The sequence below is a fragment of the Ciona intestinalis genome, chromosome 12 (assembly GCF_000224145.3).
Source record: "Ciona intestinalis chromosome 12, KH, whole genome shotgun sequence".
Lineage (NCBI taxonomy): Eukaryota > Metazoa > Chordata > Ascidiacea > Phlebobranchia > Cionidae > Ciona > Ciona intestinalis.
Genome location: NC_020177.2, coordinates 4,938,192 through 4,955,917, shown reverse-complemented (window position 1 = coordinate 4,955,917; position 17,726 = coordinate 4,938,192). Strand labels below are relative to the sequence as shown.

Here is a 17,726-nt window from a genome sequence, read left to right as displayed (position 1 = left end):
TGTATCTACAATTGGACTAAGTAGTTTTTTAGCTTTTTTGTCCCGCACTTCATATGTATTTGGTAACTTTACTTAAATCCTCAGATTGCAGACCGGAATGAGAGGAGCTTACGGTAAACCACAAGGGTTGGTTGCTCGTGTTAAGATTGGTCAACCAATCATGTCTATGCGATGCAAGGACAGTGCACGTGCTCATGCTATTGAAGCGCTACGTAGAGCTAAGTTTAAGTTTCCTGGGCGTCAGAAGGTTGGTTGATGTTATGTACTATTATCCACATGGTTGATGGCATTGTGTATTGAGGTCTACATTGGCCAAACCTCCGGTTGTTTCTGAGATTTGTAGACTCAAATCTCTGTGCCTCCCTTGCTATTCTGTATTAGCCAAACATTCACTAGTTTATTAGCTTATATATATATAAGATTTCTTAGTTGTCTTATTTCATTTGTTTTCGATCACAATGATGAAACATTTCATGTCTCTTCTCTGATTAAGAATGAAAGATATTTTTATTATTCTGAGTGATCAATTGTTAGTCTACCTAAACATTAAGAATGAGGTATATACACTTCTGCTTTGTGTTTAAAGTATGAAGATTATCTTTCCATTTTGTAGAATGATTTTCGCTAACTGCCACCTATTGTTTCCACCCAGATCTATGATTCACCAAAGTGGGGATTCACCAAATGGAACCGGGAAGATTACGAGCGTATGTTAGCTGAAGGCCTTCTCATCCCTGATGGTGTCTCATGTCAATACAAACCTAACAAGGGAAAACTTGATCTGTGGAAAAAACGACAGTAACCGTTCTTCGCTGTTAATAAAATATCACAGATTTCATTTTTAGCCTTTCATTCTATATGGTTGAGAGCCTAAAGCGAGGCACGCCAGGGAAGCTTGAATACAAGGTCGCTGCACATTTTGAGCAGTCAATTTGCGATTAATGATACCTTTTTGTATCATGACGAGTGTTTTAATGCCTTTTTAAAGGTTGTTGTTCACCACTTTTTTTGGCTGTATTTTTTAGCCCAAATTGTGGGCTTGGTTTTTGTCCTTTGATATAAGTTGAGGTTGACATTGCAGAAGTATTTTGTCAGCTTTCATTGCAGTTCTGATCTGCTTTGTTGGCTGTTGCACCTTCCAAGTTTTGGGTGGAATTCTGAGTGATCATTTCAATTTCGTTCACTTAGAATAAACAAGTTTTTCAGTTTTGTTTTCAGAATTTGATCTTAAAACACTGTTTTTTAAGTGAAGAGGGTTCAACATAAAACAGTGGATTCATTTTTCACTGTTTTGGAGAATATTACTCAATGTCGTACTAATGTAACTATTGGTACAACATGTTATACTCCATCGTTTGTGTATGGTCTCAAACTCGCGTGTGGACAAAACGCAGTTGAACTGGTTGTACCATAGTTTAATTAAGCCGGTTTATTAAACTATGGTGGTTAGTAGTGTGGAGGAAGATGGGACACCTTTAACACATAATACCCAAATATCCTGAACGTGTTTTAAGCAATTAACAACGGTCTATGGAAGTCGTGAGGTTGCGGTTTCATTTTTATTTAAATGTTCTTTGTTTACTTCCAAATGGAGCCAGAAATCTTCTCCCATCCTACTAAACATGTATGGCTGGTAAACGACGTACTTCGTGGCATGGCAGCGTGCGGTATCGTATAAGTTGTACTAGAAATCAATGTTCGGGACAAAACGATTGTAAACGTAAATCGGATTATACGCGTGTGTTGCGATCGTGTTCGTGCGAACTATGGTCTCCACAAGTACGTTTGGGGGCAAGGCTATGATTTGTGTGCAAAATACATGATTTTAACAACATATAATTTAATGTCGGAAAAAATCAAAGCAGTATATGGGGAATTTATAGCAAATCTGTTCCTAGCGTTACTGAACCATCACATTAGTTTAAAAGTGACTTGGTTAAATATTGTTTTTTTTTACACACAGTTTTCCAAATGAATTAAAACCGTGTTCTGTCAATTTCGTTATTATTAGTTTTTTATGTCGAGGTGTTTTCTTAAGATGTTGCATTCTAATTAGTTGTGTCGGTAGATATGGTTTGTTGATTCTTTATAATCGAGCACTTATAAAACTTTGCGTTGGTTTTCTAATCTTAATTACCTGTTAGTTGATTCCGTTACACTCGGTACTTTAAGTAGCGAGTAATGTTCGTATTAATCAAACTAACTTGCGATAAACTCATGTGCCAAATATTTACAAAGTGCTAGCAGCATGTAGAAAACATACACACATTAAAACAGCTTCTCACCAATGCGTAAGTTCAAATTGATAAATTGCTCGTCGCTGATAATGCTTTTAAATACGACAAACAAGCGAGGCTTGATGTATTTGTTTGAGGCGGTAAATTATATTTGACGAGTGATGTTTTAAACATTATGCGACAAACCCACTCACTAAAAGATAACGCTATATTGATTCTTCAACACCGAGTTCGTAATTAGTTTCTGCAGTGTCAAAGCCCGTTATCACAAGCCTAAACAGCGTTTTAAGGTACAGCGGTCTCTGTTACAGTAGATTGAATATGACTGAGTTGGAGAACCAGATCTGTACAGAGGAAACTAGAAAACCAGAGCGTCCATACGTTGGATTAATTGCGGAAGCTATTTTAGATTCTGAAGCCAAGCGGTTGAGTCTGGGGCAGATTTATCAATATCTGGAAGCGAAATATCTTTATTTCAAACTGCGTAGAGGCGGTTGGAAAAATAGCATCAGACACAACCTATCACTCAATCATTGCTTCATAAAAGTTGGGAGATGCGAGGACGGCAAAGGGAATTACTGGACCATACACCCGAGTTATGAACCTGCTTTTCAGCGTGGTGATTTTAAATGGAGGCGTCTTTCAAGGCGAAGGCCATCACGGCAAAAGCAAAAGCGTGAAGAACAAGAAACCAACACAAAATTGAACCCGACATATTCTTATTACGAAAGCTTTTATTACCAACAACACAACAATACATTCTCTACAACACAAATTGATTGCCATTTACCAGACGTCGGTACAATTACACCGAACCCATGGTTCCCAACCCCGCTGTACCAGCCTGCATATTACAACCATCAAAAACTATACACGCAGTTATTACAAGACCAGTTTAATTGGACAAACCGAATGATATCGCTAGAAAAAAGCTGCGTTGAAAACTGCGCTTTGTGAAAACTAAGCGTATTTTAAAGGCATTCTTTTGTTGCTAATTTCCCTTTCTTCGTTGATTTAATTCATTCGACCTGTCTGTTTTATAAACCGTCGGTTAAATAAACAAAATTTATGAATTTGTGTTCTCAAAACCAAAGCATTTTATATAGGGTTTCTATCTAATATTTAATGTTGTTGCTGCGTTTATACTATTGGTGTAAAATTTCCCAGCAAAGAAAAGTTAATTTTAATCGGTCGCTAGATGGGGTTAAAGCTCTTTTCCCACAAATATTTTTAAAGATCTGTAGCCTATATTTAACATAAACCGCACGGAATATAATATAAATTAACAACCGACACATATATTACACACATAATGATAACTAGTTATACTCAGCACCCTTTTTTGCACATCGGAATTTATAAGTGAGTGAACATTGTACTTCAGATATTCTGTAACAAATTATAAGTGGCCCACGTTGTATGATCGCCACTCAATTGTCCACATAATTCATAATCGTATCCGGCAGATGCTCGTTAATAATGATTCGCTTTGATCGTCCAGATACAACATACTTGAAACATTATATTGACATGTCAATACGATTATTAGTGGGTGTTTAAATCAACCAGCTCGATCAAATGAATTGAACTTTTAACGTAGCCGAATTTTTATATCATTGGTTCTGTTTAACCTATAAAGTTGGGTTAAACTTTTAACTGGCGTTTTAACATCACTTATTATCACTTTCAATTGCATAGCTTAATGCCATATGTATGTCATAATCTGTTTGAATAAAATAATACGTTAATTTTTAACTGGAAAACAAAGCGAAAGACGCCGGTTTGTTTTACAAGGTGTAACACGACCTAATTCTCTTTGTTGTAAGGTATAGAGTTTTATAATAACACGCAAAGCATGAGCCGTTTGAATTTTAGTACAAAATGTAAACCTAGGTTTTAAGTCACCCTTGATACTTGTTCTCCAGCATTTTTGTGACCTATCAAGGGCTCTTGTGACGTCATAAGAACTTAACCATTGTTTCTTGATCACGTGCAAAATAAGGCGGCAAAACTCTAGCCACGTTTTTGTGCTTATTGGGATTTTAAATACCATGCAAACTTTGTATAGCGAAAATAGTTTAAAATCGCCAACAATTATGTCGCTATAATGCACATACTCGTTCAAAGCATTACATTGTCGTGTAGTTTGTCAATCTTGTCCGATCAGACATTGAAAATATGTAAGGATCACAAATTACATTAATAATTAATACCTTGCATGGATTTTTGGGTCTTTCTGCATTATAAAACACACAGAACAGGATTGGTTTTACTGCGCAACGTTGCGTTACGCTCAGCTGCTTAGCAATCCTGCAACGCATAATTTCCTGAATCGCTGAGATCATATTATCGATGCTTCACCGTTCTCACGCAATTAGTGCATTTTGTAAACATAGTTTTATCCAAAGTAATATTGTTGAATTAACAGTTTGTGGAGTTAGCCTGACTGGAACAATTTATGGCGGCTTTATATAAAGATTGGCCTTTGTTTACGGCGTTCATTGTTGGTTCTCGTCGTTGTAGTATCCCCCTATTTACTTGATAAACACAGAGAAAGTCAGTCGACACCTCTTATTAGCGGAGAATGGTCTCTGTGATGTCACTATACCTTTTCATACACATGAGAATGGCCATTGTGACTTCCCACTGCGTTGGAATTTAAAAAAAATAACAAAAGATATTTCGCGCCCACAATAGTTTTGGAAAATACTGAAATCACGGCCCTCCATATATTCTATTGTCTTGAGCAGTGGGTATTGTTTTGTCATAGGAAAAACGGAACGCATCGTTCGAAAACAGCGCAGACTATAGATAGGTGCTTACACTATTGTGAAATGACAAACCCGGTTTAACCGGGTGCATTATTGACAACAATAAGACACCATCTACAGTTTGTTCGTTTTATGAATCATAACAATGGGTTCTCCATATACAAAACACACGGTGATTTTAAATGCGTTTGTAAAGAACAACCTGACTCTTATTTTCCCAACTAGTTCTTAAAATAGAACTTGGTCGTATTATTACGAATCCATAATATGTAACCTACCATCGGATACACATCAATTGTACAAACACTATTTTTGGATAAAATTATATTTGAAAGTAAAGACATTGTAATTCATACAATCGCTTTGTTCGTGTACTGATTGTTGTATATTTAGTTAAAAGAAATGTGATTTTAGTCGACGATCTTATCAAAACATCTTCTTTATTCGTTGCTTCTCTTCTATTGAAATCTTACGAATACATGAATCGTTAGCAAAATAACTCAAATAAACAATTAGTTGAGATATAGGTGAATTTATGTTGAGCTTATGACGTCATTTAAAGTGACGTAAAAAATCAGTTTTGAACATCAAATCAGTATGTGTTACACTTTTATATTGTGTAGTAAACCTTTGACGTAAGACTTGATGACGTCACAGTATCGACGCGTTACACAAGCGACACTTTATCTGTGACAACTCGTCGTAATTGAAGCAGGCACTTAAAACTGGACAAACAGCGTAGCGAAGTAAGGACACTTGATTCGTAATCCAAATCCAACGAAATTCAATATTCGCTCACACTTTGTAAAGGCTTCCGATCACTGGTGTATGATTCGGTTATTTACTTTACACACACCGACTACTTTACTACTTAAAGCGCAATCTCTTTCTCTTTCGAGTTGCCTAAACTTATGGTAGAGGGTAGAAGTTCTAGACCTTTTCTGCTCCCGCACCATTTTACACCGACTTTCAAACCGTGTGTTTAAAGCTCGTACCGTTGAAAAAATTATATCGATTTAAAAAAAACGTTACTTTCAAACACAGTTTTGGTGCTAGTTTTTTAAAAAACGTAACGCAGGAAAAAAATACATGATCTTAATTTCTACTGGTAATTTATTTGAACTCCAGTAAGTTTATTAGTTACTTGTTCACGTACCACGTGGACCTTCATGTACAACATAATAGAGAACCATTGGTTTATAAGTGATGATAAACGACTTGTTGCATGTATATGGTTTTGCAAGCTCTCTGCATTTACACGAAGCGACAGGGTGCAACTATGCATATCAATATGCATTCCATACAATGTTACAATTCTGTATTGCGTTCTATGTTATTGAATACGATTCCAATGCATTATTGAAGGTATGCGGCAATTGTAAGACGGTGTTGACCTTTTGGCTTAAACGTTGCGATGGATTTGCGTCGCGTTTGAAATTCATGAAACTCGCTGTATGCTTGCCCCATACTCGGATCGAGCGATCGCTGGACAAGTGGTTCTTATTGAAGGCTTATTATGACATCACAATCTCCGGGGACGACCACGCTACAGCAAACACGCGGTAACCGCGATTCATTGTTGCGTAGATTTGGAAGAAAATTGGAACATCATGTCACAGAAAGGCGTTTCTCGCGTTGTTTCTCGTAACGCGAATCTAATTCTACAACTTGTTTTCCGTGGGTGTGTTACGTTAAGGCGTAACCGTTGTGACTATTCTTGAATATCATGACCGCTATAGTTTGAACGTCAAGCGTAAATTATACGATAGAGTAAACAAATCCCACGCAACCTACGCAAGCAAATAGTTATGCGCTGAAGTTCAATGTCTTACGTCAGCAACGTTAATACTATACGCATCTGCCACCACTTATGTGATGACGTAAGTAACCTGACGTTTGCTTCTTTGACACCGGAGAAAATCGCTGTTTCAGCCTTGCTTACAAAGCAACTTTAATGTTTAGGAATGTAAACAGCTTGCAATTTGTGTCTAGTTTACACTTAATCGTCGCATAAAACTTTTACAATCTGCTGTAACTTTTTTACCGTTCAAAGCCGTTACGTTTTAAAACACCGATAAAATTTAATGGCGCGTCAACATAAACTTTATTTAATGCTTGAAATGTCAGTGACTTCTATTAATTTTCCACCCACTTTAGACAAGGGTTCACAAACCACTAAAAAATGTTTCACTCGATTCCCGTAAATTTGTAAAATGTAAAACGGTTCGTGGCAATGCAGATAAGCGCGTGTAGCTTATTGATTCGATTGCAGGAATAGTAAACACTTCGTTAATGGGATAAGAGTAAAACACAAACTCCATATCGCTAAGCCCTGAACGTCAAGTGAGTTGGTAGTTCAACCAAAATTGGCTTATTACGCCAAACCACAGCGTTTGCTATTCTATAAAGGTGAGGTCCTATATACCGAGACGCACGTCGTGGGTTTTAGGGTGTATATGCCATAATTGGCTCATTACCCAAAAATATTATTGCCTTTTAAATAAACTGGTTGAACTATGATGTGTACAGAGCTGTCGGTTTACTTGTTTTTCGCGTATTCATTCCAACGTATTCGTACGTGGAAACTTTGCTTGTCTTTTTCGAACCCGTTTCACGCTGAAGAAATGCCAATAGTAAACAAGTTACGACAAAACACTTGGGATTTGTTCGACTTAAATTCGAGTGAGCAAATTGCGAATTAGATTTCTTCATTTGCTTAGTAAGAATGTGTTTTAATTCAAACTGACGCTTAATTAGATGAACGGTGGCAGATATGTACAAGTATATTAGTAATACTTCCACATCTAATGCGGTATCTTTTTAAACTGATATATAAGTTCTATACATCATAAGCCGATTCAGAAACTCCAGCTTATGAAAACTAAATAAACATCGGAGTATTTTCAGATTACAACCGTATTTATAACATTTGTAGTTAAGTTTGTCCCTTTACGCATTTGTCGTGGTATGCGTTTAGTGGGACGGGGTAAGATGGGACATGTTTTCATTCTATTTTATCGTTCAATTTGGTAGTAAACAAGGAAAATTCAAGGAACTACAAAACCGCATCCTCGCGACTTCCATAGACCGTTGTTAATTGTTTAAAACACGATCAGGTTAATTTGATATTTTGTGCTAACAGTATCCCGCTTTTCCCCACAATACGATATTTAAATAGCACCTCAGTTTTAAAACCAATGATGCATTTCCCCGTGGATATTGTTTGACCTTTACGGACTTTATATCCATCACGAACTTTTGTTCGTCACGGCCATGTAACTAACCAGCCGTAGGGTTAAATAACTTAAAGTGAAACTATGTTCGACCAGGAATGTATAGAATGTCTACACAGTGGACAAAAATGAAAATATATCGCTCCGACTATCCGGCCAAACAATAGTTCAGTGGAACTGTCGAGTTGTTCTGTATTAAGGACGAAGAATAACACGCCGTGTTAAGCTTAGCCAAGCCGCTTGAAAACAACTTATACGACGGTTGGATGGTTATAAGAAGGGCGGCTGGCCGGCTACAAATCCGATAGTAATTTGTGACTGCGTGCTAGTGCAATGTGACACGCCTGTGTTACGAATACATTATTTATCATCTGCATTATTCATGTCTTGTCCCGCGAAGTCGTTTACGAACAATACAAGGCACTGGCTTTTGATTTAACCGCCACAGAAATTGACAAAGCGCCGGATAATGGACTGAAAGCGTCCTTTCGTCGTCCCGATGCTTACGCCTTATGCCCAATATTTTCCAGGCCTCAGCGTGACATTCTCAATTTCACGGCCCCTTTGTTTACGAACAGAAGCTCTTTCTGCAGTGCCAGCCGTCCAAAAACATGAAAAATTTATCGTTTTCAGTCCTTACCAAATGAGCCGCGAAGCATTGTTTTGTTTAACGTTAAACACGCTGTAGGAATATTACTAATGTAAACAAATGATACAGCTTGTGGTATATAACTGAACGAAGGTTTTTGGAGCCTATGTTCTGCCCGACACGTAGCGAAGCCGTTTCTTTTATAACGTTAAAGTTACATAGGACTTCGGATCTTTAGAAATCGCTTTAATTGACTCCGTAGTAAAATGACCTGCCGCGAGTTTACGCAGAACTCGAGTTCTTTGATGAACTGAGGCGTAACACACACAGTTTCCGATCCTAAGTAAATACACTCTGTTGTTTTATAGTAGAACCACATAATACTTGTATCGGGTTTGTATTAAATAAAAACAAATTTCAAATACGTGTCCAATAGTTTGAACAACTTTGTATTGAAATGCATTGTTAAGCAAATAGTTGAGGAAAAACAAGTCAGGTAGAACCAGCAATATAAACCGAATAATGCTCATTGTTACGTCACTAAGTGGAAAACACCCACGGTCCCAAATGTGCAAAATATAAATTTGTGTAAAAATTTCCCTAATTTACATCCGTTTGTGTAGACGGTTATTGTCAAGTTGTTACGAAACAAAGGCACTACTATCTAAGCACAATAATGACGTGACACCTTCAACGATTGTTGAGCGTTCGAACTAATTATGACGTCATAACATATTTACACGTAACGCAAAAAAACATAACAAGGAAATAAAATTTCAAGCACTTAAAGATTTTGGAACACAACGCTACTACCTGATTATGCGGCTCGAATGCGACACGTGACTAATGACGTCACTGAACTAGTGACGTCATCTAATCTCTAGATTGGGACTCCTTGCGTAAAACCCTTGATACTGTATGAGGTCGCATGACGTCATTAAGCTTATTTTTATGACGTCATCAGCTCGTTGAGAGGTAAAATGGAAAGTTCAGTAACCATCAATCCGAAAATTCCTCGTTTTCTATCGCGTCAACATTCAAATCGGCGCAATCGCGTTCGAATGACGCCACTCTCGTCTCCATAATGACGTCATCTTGTTCCGCGACTACTTCATCAATATATGACGTATCTTCTTTGGTGGGGTTCGAATTCGGTACCCTCGTACATCCAATAGAAAACATGATAGGGGGAGAGTACCGAGACATAACAGGTTCCACCTGTGACGTAATAATTGATATTATGCGCATTGAGATAGATTATGTGACAAAGTAAACATTGAATATTTTTAAACTTTAATTCCCGCGCAAAGTAAAAGATTTTAACACATTTTTGATGCTAGTTATTGGTGAATATATATATCTATATGTCCTAAAAACATTTTTAGTTTGGCTCGATTTTGCAGCGTATTTATCAGCACACGGTGATATTGGAACGATGAAAGTTGGTAAATACATGAGAGTTATGTAAAACCATTATAGGTTATGTTTACGACTGGTTCTTCAAGATACTGCCCATGTTGCTACAACACTATTGCGCTATCGTACCTTAAGTTGTTTACCGTTAACCTCAAAACGTCGTTTTAATATAAGAGGCGATAACGGATTGTACACACTCGGCAAACTTGAGTGGAATTACAACACGTAGTTTTACATTGGTCGAAGTGAGCTAAAAACGCTTCAAGGCAAACATATATATTTCAATTACTGAATAAAACATTGATTTAATGGGCAGCGGTATGAGCCAAGGAATATTTAATCCCAATAAAAATAAACTATCCACGAATCATACAAGACCTGCTGCTGTACAAGCATATGGTACACTACGCTATACACAACCAAGCGCTTAGTGGTGGAATATAATGAGATTGTATTACTAACCAGTTTGCCTTTCCTGGGAGCATCGTGTACTACTAAACTGGAAGGAAAAACGGGTTCAATCGGAGACACATCTTTGTTCTGTATTAACTTGTTGCCGTCCTAAGAAATATTGACTAGATAATACACTGCCGATGTTGCATTAATAACCGATATACCTTTGTATTGGCACAGCACCTCGTTTCCCTGCTCTTCCTTCTGTTTATAGATGTCTGTAAAAAATGAAGAGTTAATATTGAATTTAAAAAACTGTTATGGATAATTTGTGCTAAGGTCTGAATGTTGACAACTAATGTGACACAGAAGCTCATGGCCATTGCTTATATAAATCAGACAAAATGAAGTTATGTTATTTAAAGTTGTTTTTCGTAAAAATATAAGTCATTAGTAACATAATTCTAAAACATTTTTTTTTGTTAAATGATTACAGTTCTTGTATAAAGGTATAATTGTAAACAAAGTTAATGTTAAAGAGCATAATAGGTTTACATTTTCGTTACTATAAACATGAGACAAAATAAAGTTATGTTATGCTAACGGACTTCAACAAAAAATGTTATATTTCAAAACGGCATTTATTAAAATATTCACTATTCAGCCTGATAAAGACGACCCATTTGTGATATCGAAACGCCAGTATCGTAATAAACTGCCTAGAGAGCCATCTTAGTATTACGTTATGCCTAGCAGCATCAGTTTGCTGTGAAGTAACATATGGATAACTGAATGTTACTTATTTATCCTAGCGTGACAGGGCAACGACGGTCGTTATAAAACAAGTGTTCTGTTTTATACACTGCATACCTGCTTCAAGTATGTAAAAACATAACCACATAACAGTGGGTAAAGGGGGGTTGGCCAATAGTTTATATTCCAAGTAAAAGTAACAAACAACTTGATGTACCTGCTTCATTTTTGCAAAGTCAAGTGTCGGTCGGTGTGACAACCTGCTCGTTAATCTTCTTCTTCCTTTTTTCTTCATGTTGAGATCGGATGGATGAGATTGACATCGAAGTAATCCTCCTTTCCTTGATGAATTGAAACCATCAAACCTGGGGTGGATATTATATGTTTGATTTTGAGAAAAAAAATTGACACAAAATGGGTTTTGGTTTTGCCATAAAAATAAACTACACAGTAAATATTCGAAAAGGTCAGAACTTGAACTCCAGAAGGTCATTTCGACACTTCTATTACATACATCTAAGGATATTGCTGCGATATGAAACCACATTATATAAGGTTTTATAAAAATGAAGGGGACCTGTATTTCATGCGAGAGTTGGCCCATTGCCCCCACATTTTAAACCACAATACCACACAGAGCGGCAATCAAAAGAGCTTATGTATTTGAAGACCCTTTTTAGCTAAAGAATATATTGATTCAATAACATGGCAGAACCGCATAATATAATTTCAATTCATTCTCATCGTTATTTGGTTACCATGCTTCACATTTAGGACAATTGTTTTATATTTCATGGAAATTATAACATGCGCTATTACAGTTAACAAGACAACTAACTTGATTCACAGCATGCAGTATATTTTTAAAACCCTTCCAATCTGGCCATATTCGTGCGTATTTGTATGAATTACATGTGAAACTTTAAGGGTTGTAAAATGGTTGAATGTAACTTATTTATCCTCATGAGCAAAGCAACCAAAGTAATTATAAACAGGAGTGTTCTGTTTAATACAAATTATCGCATAGAAAAAATACTTTAACGCAAAGATTTCAATTAAGTTAGGACTACCTGCGTTCTAACTCAGGGGTTGAGGTTGGAGTATACTGGATGCTCGCTCTGTATTCAAAGTCCTCTGAAAACGAGAGGCTTCGTTTTGTCGCTGATAAACTTGAACTCGTGATGCCATGAGCTGATCTTGAGGAGAGGGGGGAAGAGATGTTGCAGCTCGGAGATGAAAGAGGACTGAAGCTCGAATGCTCCGAGAGGGAGTGCTGGGATGAGAGAAAAGTCCAAGCTCCTCCTCTCTTGATCACAGTGACGGATGCGGGTCGAGGAACAGGGGATGAGGGGGGAGTGAGCAACGAGTCTTGGGTGGTGGAGCTTTCAGAACATAAACTTGCGCAGTCGAGGGACCTTGAGCAATCTCCAAGGGAACGAGAATTATTTGCGGAGTAAGCTCTTCTGTTCCCCAACTTCCGGATCGGAACCCAAACTCTTGAGGATTGGGATGATGGGTTCCAGGAAGAAAATATGGGGGAAGAGTTGGGGCTGAATTTGTCCAACATTTCATCTGGTTCGGACACAGAGCGACAATGACGCTTGTTGGGTGGGTTGTCCGCTAATACTTGCGAGGATTTAACTGGAGAATGTAATATACAACTCTTGCCCACTATACTTGGAAATTTGTCAAGTTGGTTTGCTGAAGTGTTAGGTTTACTGCAATCTGTATTGTCTGCTACAGTTTCATTTAATGTGGGTTGGGGGGGTTTAGGTACAGACCATTTTTCCAATCTATTATATTGAGCTGCTGAAAAAGATTTCCTTGTTTCCCTGTAGCTGGTAGATCGCAAATCATGTATCGTGGTTTCTTCATGGTTGCTTAACTGTGTTTTAACCAAAGCTACTGGTTTGATGCTGCGCGTGGAAAATACAATCGACCTTTGAGGTTTATGTCTCGGCAAAGCTACCCCAACCACGGACGTTCCACTTCCCTGGAAATATTTCTCAGCATTGTTAGATGAGGTAGACGTGCCATCATGAGAAGGAGAAACATTCGATACCGGCGGACTCCATTGTCCATGTTCTGTTGAGTTTCAAAATATTGCATGTTAGGTTGAATATAATGGTAAGGCGATCCAGGTCTGATCTCTAGCTTTTGAGTAAGCGGGAACACAAAACCGGTGAATGAATGAAATCAAATTACGCAAGCTGCTACAACAACAAGCGTATGATAGAGATGAAAAGCAGAAGCTTAAAATCTCAATGTGGCCATGGGAGTCTTGCCCAAGCAATGTGCGAGCACGCCCAGTATAAGCCATTCAGATCAACTGTGGTATTGATTACTTTAAGATGTTAAAGCAAACAATGCCCTGAGCACACATCTACGAGAGAATAAATAAGCCATGTTAAATGGGGACTTGCCCTGTGTGTGTGCCCTCTTACTATCAATTACACATTCTTCATGTTTGAGAATTACAAGAAAACTATTTCAATATTTATAACATTAAAAAAGTTAAAAAAATATGATTTTTTTGGTGCAACTAAATAAGAATAGGCTCCTAAATAAAAGAAGCAATAATGAATATAACCGCATTCAAGTTCCATGAACCATGTTTACAGTTTTGACATACGAGACACATTCCAATTGACATAAAATTTAACCTTTTTGAGCAAATTTCAAGTTTTTTGAGGTAGATGGTTTTGCTGTGGGAACTGATGATTCTGGTCTATGATGCTGTGGACAAAGAGACTTTTAAATATTTACTTTATACAAGTTGTAATAAAGATTTAATACCAGTTGATGTAAAACTAGACCACAACTATGAGTTTGAAGAGAAAATAAAACCAAATGATTCACTGTCTTGTCATTTTATTTATAACAAGTGAAAATATATATAATATATGTAATATTTATACAGCATGTTGGAAAACAAGTTTACATGGCCAAAAAAACTTTTACACAGTTTGTATTATGGATTAAAAATGTTGATATTAAAGTTGTATAAAGTGAGACCTGCTGTTGTGGTATGGATGGGAAAGTAGAATCATCTAAATGTAACTTCTCATTGATGCTGTAAGAAAGTTGTGTGACCATTGCTGACATTGTTTAAGGAGGCTTCTAATAAATTGCTTCAACGCTTGCTCGAGTGTTTGCGTTACAGGACCACTTGTTCATAGCATTCCTTCCACACCCAGCACCCTGGGTGCTCCTTCAGTGCAGGGCACGAGGCCAATCACACACTAATTTAAAACCTACTTTCCAGCATAGTCAACAACCATTATAAACTAACAGAACTGTAAAGAGAAAGATATTCACACAATTAGATTGGTTTACCGCAAAAGTGTCTTACATACCCAGGAGAATACACGAGTGTGTTTAAACTAAATAAAGTAATACCTTAACTGTAACCTTTCAAATATGCTTGAGTATATATTAACAAAATCATTTAGAAGTCAACAGAACATAAACTTTATTTTAATCTTATTCAAATAAAGTAAAGAGGACTGGATTAATTAAAACAATGAAGGGAAATTAGCAAACCATTGGATTTCCATTAAATACAACCAGCTATCTACTATCCATATGGTTGCTCAATCTACCATAGAATATACAAAGCTACGGCAATGAACACAAATGCTTGGTTTATTTTATTAAAATTCCAACCAAACCTTAATAATCACGCTGAGTCAGGCATCTGACATTTCAATTATATGCTTAACATTTATGCCTACCAAGGCAGAACACTTACTTCTTTACAATAAAATTCTTTTAATAGATTTTTATCGAGGTTCAGGTCAATTTCTAGTCCTAAAGTTAACAAGCACTCATACATATCATACAAGTTCACTTTTAATACAAACCCAGCAATTAAAGAAATTTTTGTACTTGAATAGCAAGTGTCATAACCACACATAGAACTACAGCTAAAACATTCATACAAAATTCTAATATTATTTAATTCAAATATCATGATATCAACACACAGTGTACTGTTATCTATTGTTTTTATTTCCATACAATTCAACCATATGTTTAGTGGGTAAGCAGTGGCAGTATTTGTAGTTTACTGTTCCTAATTTTCTCAGAAATTCAACAAATTGCAGCATGTATGTGGTTAATAGTGTACTAGCACTGGCTGGCCAATGATAATTGGTTTGCGGTGTTTTTACCCAAACATTAGTACTTTGCCCATAAGTATGAAGGAAAACCTGTTTTAATACCAATATGTGGGGTGAGGCTATTTATTTTAAAGCATCCTTTCTCTTATAATAAAACTACTTCACATTTATAAATTGAGCTTAATATTAACATTTTAATATAAAAAACTTTTAAAATAAGAGGTCATTTTTAATATAGAAGCATACCCTCAAAGAAAGTGTCAAATAAAACATTGTTTTATAAAACAACATTTTTTTGTGAACACTGCATGTGACAGATATCTAAGGCTAAATTGTTGGTAAAATTTAAATAAACAAAGTGCTCGGGTTATTGAATAGAAAATAAATTACCCATCCTTTGGCATTGCATCCTTCCTAGAATGACAATTGATGGGAAAAGAGCATATGAGAATATGAATCCACATTATATTGCTATAACACTGTTACTAGTGAGACCTTTAATGCTTATAACAGATATATATATTGGGCCAATATAAAGCAGTAGTAAACCACATAGTTACATCACACAAAGGGTGAAGTTTTTATAATAAAAAGCAAATAAATATAAAAATTAAATTGGAAATCAAATGCGGAAAATGTTAGTCCATTTTACCCACAATATGTTACCACTGTTACAATTTACTCACAGTGTAAATAAAATGCCAACAAAAGAATTTGATTTTGAGTGTTTACTTGGAAAATACTAAGGTTTTATTTAACATGGAATGTTTAAGTTAGGGTGTAACATATTAACCAACTGTTAAGTCACAATCACAACTGTAACTAAACAATGATGCTGTTATGTAACAATGGACTGATTATGTGATAACAGATGTATGTCATTGTAATGAAAGAAAATTACTTTTTAAAACTAAATACTAAGAAAAAATGAATCAAATTAGATTGTGGCAAAGTATAGTTTACTGGCAGCTGTTTAAACTTGCCTTAAATTTAATTCACATTGATTTAATTAAAAGAACATAGTTTAATATACAAAAACATTATAGATAATCATACAGAAGTAATTATATTTAAATTAAGTAAAATCCTATAATTACATAACATTAAACAGCAATAATTCAATTAAGACACCAATATTTAAAATTTCTTCTTCAAATACAACAGATTTGATAAAACTATTGTTTACATTTAAAGCAGGTAAATGAATCCAAAACATTGTATACATTATGGCTTATTATTCACTGTATGTCACACAGCTGCATATATTATATTACAACATGGTTTCTGTATACATTTATATAACATTTTATAACTCTTACGCATAATCTACGTTATTCATATAAAAAGTTTAATAATCATAGAAGCTAAGCCCAACTATTGTTATCATTTTTACGTCACAAACCATACACACACGTAATAAACAGTTTATGTAATACAGAACGTTTACATTATCGTTCCGCTGCGTCCGTTATACTAAAAGCTCAAAGTAAAACACACGCAAATACAAACCGTTATTGGTGCAGAGACGGTATCTACTATCACCTACGCTTCGGTTGTAAAAAGACCTGAGTGCCAGAAATTCCAGCAGACGGCGTGACGTAATAAAAAAATCATTGTTTTGGTAAGGGTAAACGGGATCATAGAAATACGATTGTTGAAAATGGTTTACATTTTTTTGCGATTTTACTTTGTTATTTTACACGTAAACAGGTTTTGTTGTAAAAGAGGATACTATACTCTTGTAATGTTTTATAACTGCGCCCAAAAGCTTGTTTATTTAACGTAAAATCAAGTCTTCATTTGTTAGTTTGTTGTAGGTAAAATATCGCCTGGGTTTGCGTTGTGCAGCACGTTGCGATGTTAATACTCGTATAGATTTGTACGTTACACTATCACCGCATGGAGTACCATTATCGGAATGTTTAAAAAGTAATTTGGAACGGAAATGTTTGTCAGAAACCGGAAAATATGCCCATTAATTACGTTTCGTGTTATACTCTCTAGCGCTACCACTGTAAACAAAATCAAATAGCCATAGCAATGCGCCCCAAGTGGTCACAATTTTTACAATTTGCGGTTTTGTTCGTATTGGCAAAGCGCGCGTTACATTTTGGTGTATTTTTAATATATTTAGACATAAAAGATTAAATAATTGCAATATAATATCAAGATATTGTATATTTTTACCTCATTAAATGTTTTTCACTCGTGTA

General features: G+C 36.0%; 3 protein-coding genes across 3 annotated transcripts in view; 2 read left to right on the top strand and 1 right to left on the bottom strand.

Annotated features, from left to right (window-relative positions):
* The window catches only part of LOC100175849 (60S ribosomal protein L10-like), a 1,963-nt gene extending 1,125 nt beyond the window's left edge, over nucleotides 1-838 (top strand). Inside the window, 2 exon segments of the mRNA XM_026837078.1 lie at nucleotides 25-247; nucleotides 653-838. Coding sequence (XP_026692879.1) covers nucleotides 25-247; nucleotides 653-802 — 373 coding nt within the window. The 3' untranslated portion in view covers nucleotides 803-838.
* A 1,702-nt stretch (nucleotides 839-2,540) lies between these two features.
* On the top strand, nucleotides 2,541-3,310 carry LOC778716 (transcription factor protein). The gene is given in 1 exon segment (NM_001078322.1): nucleotides 2,541-3,310. A coding segment is annotated over 1 exon segment (636 nt). The 5' UTR covers nucleotides 2,541-2,558; the 3' UTR covers nucleotides 3,195-3,310.
* A 5,903-nt stretch (nucleotides 3,311-9,213) lies between these two features.
* On the bottom strand, nucleotides 9,214-14,690 carry LOC100178112 (protein FAM53A-like). Its single transcript, XM_002122204.5, has 7 exons — nucleotides 14,408-14,690; nucleotides 14,056-14,128; nucleotides 12,463-13,477; nucleotides 11,610-11,757; nucleotides 10,864-10,917; nucleotides 10,709-10,807; nucleotides 9,214-10,048 (listed from the first exon to the last, which is right to left on the bottom strand). The coding sequence occupies exons 1-7, from the start codon at nucleotides 14,495-14,497 to the stop codon at nucleotides 9,830-9,832; spliced, it is 1,698 nt and encodes a 565-aa protein (XP_002122240.2). The 5' UTR covers nucleotides 14,498-14,690; the 3' UTR covers nucleotides 9,214-9,829.
* Nucleotides 14,691-17,726: the final 3,036 nt, after the last annotated feature.